This window comes from Barbus barbus (assembly GCF_936440315.1).
Source record: "Barbus barbus genome assembly, chromosome: 36".
NCBI lineage: Eukaryota > Metazoa > Chordata > Actinopteri > Cypriniformes > Cyprinidae > Barbus > Barbus barbus.
Window position 1 is genome coordinate 13,716,827 of NC_136714.1, and position 12,392 is coordinate 13,729,218.

General features: G+C 35.8%; 1 protein-coding gene across 1 annotated transcript in view; it reads right to left on the reverse strand.

Moving 5' to 3' along the window:
* Positions 1-9,068, reverse strand: part of LOC306856055 (junctional adhesion molecule 3B-like) — a 40,949-nt gene extending 31,881 nt beyond the window's left edge. The window contains exon 1 of the mRNA XM_079395025.1: positions 8,926-9,068. Coding sequence (XP_079251151.1) covers positions 8,926-8,974 — 49 coding nt within the window. The 5' untranslated portion in view covers positions 8,975-9,068. The remainder of the gene's footprint in view (positions 1-8,925) is intronic.
* Between the last annotated feature and the right edge of the window lie 3,324 nt (positions 9,069-12,392).

Below are 12,392 nucleotides of genomic sequence, written 5' to 3' on the forward strand. Positions count from 1 at the left end.
GTGGAAAAGACGAAGAAAAAGAATCTATTCTCAACTTTGGGGAAAACTTTCACTTCTGAGGCGTGCAATGGCTATATGGTTTTGTACTTTCAAGGGACCAAGCTAAAAGGCATTATTTGTGTGTCTTCTTGGGCCTTATTTTTGCCATAAATTATTTGTTGTCTATATTCTTTCTCTACTGTTTTATGTTTTAATATTTCAAGAAGCCACACATCAGTGTTCTCTTTGTTCTTCAGTCCACAGAACAACAAAGGGAAGATGTAATTTAAGGTACTACACAACACGTCCTCAGACAATGTGGCTTCCTGCCTCTTCTAGCTCAGTACTGTGAAATTAAACACAATAATCTAATCCACAATAAATGCACTGCATCATGATTAAAACAGTAAAAGAAAATAGTAAACTTATTTTTCTACACAAAAGCTAAGTGTCTCTTGAGCTTGGAGGCAAATGATTTAAACTTAAACTAACCTTCACAGAAATTAAATTGAAGCATCAGCATAATTAGAAATGCTCTGTCCTCTAAAGAGACAATTTATGCAAATGCCATTGCAGTTCAATACTTTCAGAAGCCAGAAATTATCATGGGGCATTAGGAAAAATTGCTACAGCCAATCATTTCTACTATTTATGAGAACATCCCCCAGGCCATGCACACTCTGAGAGCTTTGCCAATGAAGAGGTCAAGTACAACAGATACAGGCTGTTAATGTAGAGCAATTATGCTAGCAAATACACATCAGTGTATATCTAATATTAAATCAATACACAAGAAAAATTATAATCCAGATTTTACCTGAGCACTGCTACTCTGATATATATACTGATATATACTTACATGAAACTATATTAAATATATTGATAGTGCATAAAAATGCATATGGAAAACATCTACCTTGCAATCTGTAATATTGATTATACTCAATTTAAATGTATCTATTAAATCAAAAGTTACACAGCTACACTTTTGCATTCCTTCTGTATTTGTAGTCTGTCTTGCTCTGATGTTTCGGTAAACATTAACAACAGCAACATCTTTTCCACTTCGGTTAGTTACAGTAAGATCTTTTAATTACATCCAGCATTCTGGCATTGTTTCCATCTTTCTGCACGTTATTAGGACGTCTCAAGTCTCAGCAAATCTTCTTAAAGGCTACTGACTGATTAGTTTCCTGCAGGAAGCGTCTCATGCTCCCTATCTTAGCGACTCCTTTTAAGGGCATCTTGGTGTACGCTGATATGCAGCCGTGATCTAAACACGTAGCCTGTATTGTCTGCTATAGAGCAAATCTCTGAGATAACATGTTCGCCTTGGGACAGCCTGAACAAACTGCTATGTATAACCTTCAGTTTTCAGAAAACAAGCAAAAAATTTGCTTTTTGCCATGATAGTTAGGCCCAATCCCATTTCTACCCCTTTCTCTACCCCAACAATTACCCCAACCCCTCCGTTTTGCACGTTCATGTGAAGGGGTAGGGGTGCCTCGATTCTCTTTTGGTTGGAGGCGTAGGGGTAGGGGGAGGGGCCAGAATGCCCTTCAAATGAACATTTTTCGGGACCACGCTTCAAACTAAGAGGTTTGAGAATTATCTCAGCATAAACTGGCTACAACGCCAACATGGCTGCCCAAGCAAACAAAAAGGCATTAATAAAGATTTTAAAGAAAAGTAATGATTTAATTTGTGTTACATTCAATCATGTGTTCATATTTACAGTCATGCTATTCAAAGAAATGTTGGCAAAAAAATGCTAATGTTAAATTACTACTGATCGCACGATAGTGCCGCAACATATTTTCATATCTGATCAGGACGATAACCACAACAGACATTGAGGGGGACTAATCCTCATAATAATTAGAAAATGCTAAAACGTTTTCTCAAATATTGCCAATTGCCAATGAGTGAGTTTTCTTCAAAATAACATTCAATATATATTATCCTCTCGTTGCTAGAAAATATAATGTAGCGATTCAGTATTTAAACTATGTTATTAATAAAAGTTGCGGGGCAGCATTGACAAGTTTCTTTGTTCCTGTGTGTGTGAGCTGCGTGTTCTGTGTGTGTGTGTGTGTGTCAGTAAGCAGCGCATTAATATAGAACGTTAATCAAAGGCTCTAATACACACCAGCACACCAGTATAGGTGTGTATATTGTAGGGGCTAATCGACGTATAATGATGTGTAACGGTATTGTAGTGGTGGGATTGGGCCTTAGACTATAGAATAATAGAAGAACATGAATTGTAAAGTAGTTTTATATTAAATATCGCTCAAATTTACATTTTTAGAACACAAGTAGTATGTGTTTTTGACGAACGGTTTAACTGTTTTTCCCAATACAACAAAAGTCATTGGGGTCCGAAACAACATTCCATTGACATTCAATGTAAGAACAAAAAACACCTTATTTTGTATTCTACAGAAGAAAGAACGCCATACAGGTCTGGAATGACATGAGGGTAAGTAAGTGACAACAGAACTGTCCTTTTGGGTGATCTATCCCTTTAATTTTCATTCTCATAAATTGGAAACCACTATACTCATAAAAAAATCATTAAAAATTCCTAAGTTTTCCACATTGGCCAACTAATTGTTGTCATGATTGATATAATTTTTTGTCAGTAAACATTTGGTTAACAGCTTTATGCATAAAACCTACAGTAAAAACAAACCTATTCTGCCTATTAAACATACATAGGCTTATATACACACCTCTGAACCACTGGGTGGGAAGATCTCGACCAATGTCTGGCTTAATGACAAATATCCCAGGCACTTACTTATTCAGGACACAAACCCACAACAGCTGTACTCAGCGCATACTATTACAAAGTTCATTTAAGTTTTGAGGCCACTGGAGGAATCAAACATTCCTTTCAAAATATAGGCAAACCATTAAGCTTGTATTTAAAAGTAACTTGCTTTTTTCAGTGTGATTTTGCTGTGCATAAAGTCTATGGAGGAGCTACAATGATGGTAATCTGACTCGAATAAATACTTGTATGTTTTATCTTAATCTTTAAATACAGATGCTCAGATTTAATCGCATTTTGTGAATCAGATGGCATCTTGAAATAGATCTAATTCGCCTGTGGCTGTCATAAAATGTTCAAGCTCAGCTTTAAGGGTTGCCTGGTTTTATTTTCAAACTCATTCCTGTTAACTTAGCAAATAAGTGCGAGAAGCGTTATGAGGTGGCCTTAACGCCGGCCCGCCAGATGGTCTGAGCGCAATCTGTCAGTGCAATCTGACCAGTCGGCTAAACGCACTCAACAAATCTGGTGCTAATGGTGGATTTTAACCCAGAGTGGAGTTACACTGCAAATAAGATTCTCATTAAGATTGCTCCGTTTATGTTGCCTTAACTTATCAACTGCTAATCATTCTTTGATACAGTGAGTGGAGGCACTATTTTAAAATAGGTAATATTGCTCTTTAAAATATATAGGCTCAAAGGCACTACAAATGGAAATCATTAAAAATTGATATGAAATAGGCTAGGGTAATACATTTTCTCATTCCTGGTGAACAGCCGTGCGAACCCAATGAAAAAGTGGGCCGTCGAGCAGGTGATAAATTGTTCTTATGATTGACTGTATGCGGGTCTGACTAGAGTCATAAAAATGACAAAGCATAATTCGATGGAGAGATAATAAATCCAAGAAGATGAGCTGTTTGTTGATAGAGTTTTGTATCATGTATCAGAGTTTCTTGTACAGCCACACATCATCTCCCACAGTCACTAACCTCAAAAAAGAGCTCCTGCTTGTGTGAACTTCTCAGTATTTGGAAATGTAAAAATCTGTCATGCTCATCTTATTCCCTCAAAACCTCTGCTGGAACAATCAACAAATGCTTTTGCGGGTCTTTTTTTATCACCATACCGAAGTCATCTGCTCTTCATAGCAGTCGCTTTAGAACTTGATATCTGCTGTGAGGGATTCAAATCATCGTCACCAAGGTGAATCATGGGAGTTCGTCTGTTCTATCTGTCAACATTCATACTTGTGATAGCGAACAAATACAAGTTGTGCAAATGGCTGATGTTTCAGCTGGGAGGAACTCAATGAAGATGCCACTCCATTTTACTGAGACAAAGATCTTATATCTTACTGTTTTCTGTCCTTACACATCATTAGATGCATGAGACACAAGGCAGTGGAATAAAGAAAAGTATTTTTGATAGTTGCATTTCTTTTAATCTGAGCAGTGCATTTTTGGAATGGCATGTCATGCACCAGACACTGCAAAAGACGTCAGACACAAGCACAACAGCATGTTTACATAGAAAAATAATTGAAAAGCAGCACAGTGGAATGCAAAAACGCATTCTGTTTGAACACCACCTTAATCTATATGTGATTGATATAAAAACAACAGAAAATATGACAGTTAGAATTTCAGTTATTATCATGTCAGTCCCATTCTTTGTGAGCTTATAAACAGGGCACATGGCTTGTTTCCATAGAGAGCCCAGCATTTGATTCCAGCGAACAAGTCTATTTGAAAATGAAGACTGAAGGGGAGAGATGCTCATTATCTCAGCCTCTGAAATTGTCTAATAAGAAATTATTGCATGAAGCTGACAGTATCCAACTGATTCACTCTGGAGCGTTTCACCTACTGGGAAAGACAAAGTTGAGAAAAAAAATTGCACAGTCTTTTCCTTTGGAAGGATGTGACAAGACAGAAATCAGTGACAGGAAGTTATCTAAACAGTCTTCAGTATTCAGAAATTATCACCCAAACTTGGAATAAATAAAGAGGAACTGTATCGGTGAAGGTGAAAATATACAAATACTAATTATGTATTATGATAATTAAATGCATTGTTTTAGAAATACCAGTCATGAGAAATCAAATATAATCAAAAACTATTTAAAGGGATAATTCCAAAATGACCCGAAAAGAACAAATTAAACCCATTTTTTTTATTTTGGGGAGAAATCATTTGAAAAATGTTTTACACTTTAATAATGTTGGCTCAACTCTCAACACTCTTTTTTAGTTATAAAGACTTCTAATGAAGTTATGTTCAACCAACAACCTAAACTGAGTAAGAGGAAATCAATAATTTGTAGCATAAACTATTTTTTTAATGTTTATTATGAAACAAATTAAGCTGCTCTAAATATTTAAGTAGGTCCTGGAACCAATTATTCTTGAGTATTTCAGTTAAAATCAACAGCTACACTCTAAAAACTGGGTAAAATATGGACAAACCCAGCGATTAGGTTGTTTTCAACCAACAGTTCTTCCATTTTAGAGTGTAATAACACATGCTAAATGTAATGTAGTTAGTATGTAAATTTTACGAACAAGTAAGATATTACCTGTCACTGGCATTAGTGCAGTCATTGCAGTGCAGCCAGCAACAAGCACTACTCTACTGCACAGTGGTAACCACACAAACTTCAACATAACATGAACTCTTATAAATGTAAAACATAACAGCATTAAACACTTGCAGGTCTTTACCTTCACTAATAAAACAGATAAAAATAACACTATTCAGTCCTATGAAAAAAATGTTGGGAACTAGAAATCCACACTCCAAAATATGCTGGGTTAAATACAACCCAGTGCTGGGTAAAATATTGACAAACCCAGCGATTGGGTTGTTTTGACCCAGCGGTTGGGTTACTGGCCAGAAAGTTGGGTTAAACATTTAACCCAACTGTTGGTTGAAAACAACCCAATCGCTGGGTTTGTCCATATTTAACCCAGCATTTTTAGAGTGCACTGTCCAATTTCCAAAGTTAACAAGACCCTTTCATTAAGTTACTATAACTTATTTTTTTAAGAAAATAAACCAGCACAGAAATCTGAGTTTACATTACACACAATATTCTGTCGATGTAAATATCAACATAATGTCAACTGAACTCATCAAAATAATGTTTGCAAATTAAAAGGTTTAATTAAATAATTAAATTTGACTTTTTAACTCACAACCACGCATTTATTTAAGTTGTGGTAATAGGTCTCCAAAATATTTTTTTAAGCAATGAAAGTGGAGAACAGTGCTGTTTTTGGACACCTTTGTCTTTAACTTTATATTAAAAACAGTCTTTGAAAATATTGTGCTCCAAGAAAAAAGAAAGTCAAGAATGACACAAAATAAAAATAAAAGTAGAGTCTGTCCTAATCCTGCTCCTTTGCATGGGCTCCAGTATATCCATCACAGCAGTCAGGAACTATTTTGATCAATGCCCATCTTACACATGGAAGTCTTATTGACATTTAGGGAATGCACATGCCTGCCATTCCTGACTTGCGAATCTGTTAGTTCTAGGCTTTCCCTTCCACATCTATCGCTGCTTACCAAAAGTTACAAATTCATAAAAAGCAGGATAAGCAACACCTTTCATGTTTTGTTCAGAGGGATTTCCATTTCACAAAAAACATTTTTTACTTTTTAATACTTAAAATGCAAAATGTTTTTACATCATCTTCACCTCTGCGTGTCTGTTATTACGCATATGAAGTGAATTAATTCTCACGACTTCTGTTTGTGGGTGAGAATTTCACATTTGTTCTCAATGCTGAGTATGAGTGGGACATATTTCAGCTCCGTGTCAGGGGGGTCGTCCATTCACTCGCACCCACAGCCACTCAGCTGTTTCTGCACGTTACTCCAGGTTACTCCGGCTGGCTGACCAGACATGTGCCGTTCCCCTGTTGCTCAAAGACTCAGCATGTTTCATCACGACAGCCTGCCTGTCCTGGTACCCATGCGGATTACGCTGGGACCCCCTGTCTGGAATTTTTTCCATCACTATACAGTGACGATAAACTACCTTTAGGAATACAAGATGCTGTTTACAACATACTTTTCTCATGTGGTACCTTCCAGCTAAAACAAACCTAAGCACGTGCGGAAGGGCAACGTGTCTTTGTCCGCAACAGCCCTGGGTGAAGAACACAGAGAATGGCTATCTTTTCTGTACATATTTCTCTCTGTTGCTTACTGAACAAATCAAAAATGTCAGCTTGTAACTGATGGACATGCCCAGAAGGTCCAGAATGTTTTTCATGAACCCCCAGAAAGCCATTTGCTGGGAAGCAGCGGGTGGAAGAGAAAGCACACTCAGCCTTCTAGGGACAAGCTATCACTTCCACTGTTTTTCACTATTTAAGCTGTATTTAATAACATCTGAAGTACTAACCTCATGAACAGACAATTATCAGGATTTTCATAGGTGACACAATGGTGAATATGTTTTACTATGTCACGACACCACGTTTCTCCAAATGTCTGAAGCGTTCGCTATGGACTAAAATGGAAGTCTACCACTCGTCCAAGCATTCATCTAAAATACGGGGTGTGATCTCAACCTTTGCACTATTCCTGAATCTATTTTATCCTATCCAGTAAAACATATCTTGGCACCAAAAGTGCTGGCAAAAGACACCGGAGAGTTTCCACTGTATAAATACACTCCAGTGACTAGACACGGGCTTTTAAACATATAAGGTATAACAAAGCACAGAGACACTTCATTTGGCATAGACTTTCAGATGTTCTGTTGATGAGGTGACTTACTTTGTAAAGTACTTTTAATCCAAATTAAACTAAACAGACTGAAAAATTATATGGAATTAAAATTACACTCCACATTAGTTGCAATGTATTTAAATAAGTAAATACTAGAAACAAAGCATGTTTTTAAAAAAATGTAACATGGCCACTAATGTAGTTACATTTTTAAACTAGTCAAATATACAGAAATTGAGAATAAGAAAGACGGTACATTTTAGAGTATGTACACAACACAACACAGACTTACCAACAGTATTTAGTCAATAATTAAGCCAATCAGCACACTAGAATAATCACATGAGATGTGCAGTTCTACAAGAGCCTATACATGACAGTCTACAACCACAACTAGGCTAAAGTTAACCTTTTAAAAGGTCATTTAAATCAAACAAAAGTAATAGATATAAACAGAAAATAAAGAGCACATGACCTGAATAACTGAAAGAGTTTATACTGGCTTCAAAATCGAATTCAACAAACTGTCAATATTAATTATTTAGGCTACAACATGGAAGCTACTGATTATTTTCAGTCCAGAAAAGAAACCTCATCTTCTGACTGAATTTAATTAAGCTATTGGTCTAGACTGAGTCTGAAACCTCTGATTAAATTACTCTTCAAACGATACAGGATAAAAATATGCCATCTTCTTAATTATTTCCCCGAGCCCTATAGACTTAAGAGCGAAGTACTGTGCAGACTGAAGGCGATCTGCTGTTCAAAGCGCGCTGCCTGACCCCCTCTCCTGAATACTTTAGGCAGAAAACATGCCCCATGCCAGTTTATATTCGCTAAAACACCCCAAACTAACGAAAACGTGACCGTTTTAATTAAAGCAAAATGGAAAAAAACACCACTACCAAAACACAACTCAGTCCTCATTTGTTTATGCCATTTCAAAAACTTTTAAAGCGTGAACAAAGAACTGAGCCGAATGGTCCAGTGAATCAAAACAGCACGAAAACAACTTTTATATGAGTTTTATGGGATTATAAAGGCTGAGCTTTAAAAGCAAATCTAATATTCCCGTAAACAATCCATGTAACCCGTAGAATAAGAGGCGTGCGGATTTATTAATGGTTAGTTGGACAAACACGGAGAGCGGGATGAGAAACATTCCAGCGAGAGAAAACTAAAACGCGAAACACGAAAATGTTACTTTTAACCCACTTTGGATTCAACAGCCACATCTAAATTCTCATCTAAAAGAGCTAACGGGTTAGCGCAATAGTTTAGTTGGCTTGAAGAGACGAGCACTTCTGTGAAACAGGACGTTCACTGAAACACATTTCAAGAACTTCGATAAATGATTCACCGCTATTTGTATCACTTTTGCCTCTTCTACAAAGAAAGTATAAACGTGTGGGGATGCGTACTCACATTGCATGGAAAGGAGAAGCAGAACGCAAGCCAGTGGTGTTAACGCCATCTTGGAGTCGATGAAATGTTCAGTTTAGCTGTACATGCGCAAAGTAAAGGGCTTTAGGAGAGGATGGAGAGGGCTCGCGCTCACCGACCGAAGTGAGGAGGGGGGGGGGGGGGGCGCACGTCCACCTATTCTGTTGAGTTTCCATGATTGCACACAGCATCATGAATATAATTTTTTTTTTTTTTATTAAAAAATGGCCACTGAAGTTGCTCCAGTTCCTATACTGGAACATCATGTTTTTATAGTTATGCTGCTAACAAATTAGTTATGATCATTCATTACCGCTCAGAATTTCACACGACAGACTATCTAAGTGTGGACGGATTATGGACGTTTCTACAAACTTTTTCAACTTTATATCACACTATTTGAAATGACTTTACATATTTCCAGTCTAATTTCTCATTGTTTTATTATATTTCACAAATGATCAAGAGGGAAACACGGGCCAAGAAAATGTATATAGAGCTATCTACCCTTATGAAAAAAAGGAGTGTGCTTGAATGTGCACTTGCAGTGTACTTCAGATCTTAAAAGTAGCCTATAAAAATATATAATGTAATATTAATGAAATAAAAGGCCATTTGAGTGTACTTAAAGAGACTGTACTTTCATGACTTTGATTCTTAATACATTATAATTCACTTAAAAAATAACTTTGTAATACTTTCAAATTAAACTATTTACTTTTAAAGTAGGCCTACATTTCATTCATTATGTTTTAATAATATTTTGTCATGCTTTAAAGTACACTAATTTAATTTGTCAACTGACATATAAAGCACATATCAAGTACCTACTTAATTATAATTTTGACTCCAGTGTGTAAATATCTTTATCTTTACAAATGTATAATTAAAAATATAGGTTATTTAAATAGATGGCATTCACGTATAAACAGAATTGACATTAAAGTATATTTTAGTTTACCATATACTTGTCAGTATTCAGCAGTGCACTTTAATCATATATAAGACAGTATTATGAAATTATTCTTCCAGAAGTATGTTAAAAACACATTCTTGAATTCAACTTAAATTATAAAACATTTTCATTTAATTTAAATTAACATGTATTTTTGTTAAATTAACATACTTTAAATTAACATACTTTCGGTTTGCACTTAAGTATATTCTTTTAAAGTATATTATTTCTGTAATAAATACTCTTAAAATGTATGCCAAAGTGTGCTTCTTTGTCACAGTTTTTCTCTAGTTCAGGGTTTTCCCTACAGTCTGTATTGTATTTAGCCATATAATGTGTTGGAAATCAAGTGGACTTTGAGAAGCACACATAATCTTAAAGTAAATTTCAGGATTTCAATCTGCAGAAAATACCACAGCATTAGAGTTAATAACTGATGTTATCACAATCTGTTTATGTGAATCTGTCTGATGGCAAGAATAGAGTGTGTGTATTTATGTGGGACTTTTCAGCAAAAAATCATTCCAGTGTCTGACAACGGGAGATAAGAGCAAATCCTGAAGGCTTAGCACATTATGTTTTTTCCAATTCCAGACATTATCGACTACAAGGACATTCAAAGCAAGAAACTCTGGCTTTGCCAAGCACTCACAGCACTTTGACACATATAAAGAGATGTCGTTCAGTATGAAACTAATGTGCTGGGAATTGATTATAGTGTGGCTGAAGACGAAGAGATATCAAGGCAGTGTATTTATATCTTGATGTTCTATCTTTTATATGGAGAGTATACCAGTCAAGGCCACTCACATCCAATGTCACTCTTGTTTGACAAGAAATATAAATAAATAATACAAATTAATAAATAAAAAAGACATTTAAAATTACATTTACAGGATGACCACAAGCTGAGAAAGGACACAGACTAAGTATCATATGGACATATTGTATTGAATAGATATATTTGTTTACATTTGTTTATATTCGCTATACTCACTACAAGTTGCAAGCTCCAACTGAATTATTACATTTTTCCTCAAAATAAATAAATAAATTATATCAGTACATATATCAGTATATCAGTGCAGCACCCTTCAGAGCTCCATTAAGTCAACATAAAAGTTCAGCAAAAATAATCTGACTTAAAATGACATTATCCTACACGTTAAAAAATAGTCATATAAAAATAGCTTTTTAATACGTTTTACTGCACTGTATAAATAAATAAATGCATGCATACATACTTAATCCTGTCATTGAAGAAAAAACCCCCAAAAAATCCTGGCAGCTGTGGTTGCCAGAATAATTAGGAAAAATACAGTAAAAATGCTAACATCTTTACAAAACAACCAGTAAATGTACAGTTTAATGATAACCTCCATAATAACACATGTGATTAAAAAGAAAGAATTACTAATGCTATCTCACAACCTAATTCGTACAAATTTGTACGACCTCACTTAATAATTTTGTACGTTTTCTGTGAGGGGTAGGTTTAGGGGCGGGGCTAGAGGTGGTCATTCGTACAAACTCCTATGAATTATCCACCGTGTAAAATACATACGAATTGCTGTGAGATCGGGTTGGAAATACATGGAAGGTGAAGTGTCAAATACAATGGTAAAGCGCAATAAACATCATGCAATAACTTGCTGTTTTTATTTCCAAAACGTATTTTACTGTAAAATGACCTGAAATAAATGCAGGGAACTTTCTGTTAAATAATTCACAGGTTTTTACTGTAGCATTTCTAAAGTTTTTACAGTACATGTTAAAACTAGAATTAGCTATAAAAGCTGACTGGGAATAGAAACATAATTTTTCTTTTTGGTTCAGTTACACCTTTCTCCCCTTCAGGCTTTTAATGCAATTTCTTTTTGTACCACAAACAAAGAAAATGAGGAGTGAAAGCTGTGTGTCGAGAGAGGAGAGGCAGATGGTGCTCTGTAAGGTGGACAGTGTGGTGAGCTCAGGGGAAATGAATGAATTCCCCCTGGCTTTACGTGGTTTGCGAGCATTCAGGCAGACATCTGACATCTTCACACACTCAACGCAACCCCTGGCCGCTGAACACAGGAGAGCAGTTCTGTGTGTGAAGATGTACTTGATATTCTGGGAGGCAACAGAGGTTTGATCCGTCAAAAGAGTTTTGTGATTTAGCATGGAAATTTCTGAGGAACCTCATGTGAAACTACATTGGAATCTTAATTGTCTGTATTTAGCTGTGCAGTTCCTCCTTTTCCTCTTATACCAGTCATGCAGAATTCCTTTGATTTCCCGTGTTAACACACTTCCCGTCATGCACTTACGTTACACAATATTACCCACTTCCCTATTGGCATCAATCACTGCTACTCCCTATCTACATATTTCCTCCAACTGCGCTAAAAAGGATGTGCATATACATTACAAATATTAATGCATTCTGAGTTTTTTTCCTTCAAAGGTTACCATCTAATTGTGACGATTACGCTTATTATTATTATTACTAGTA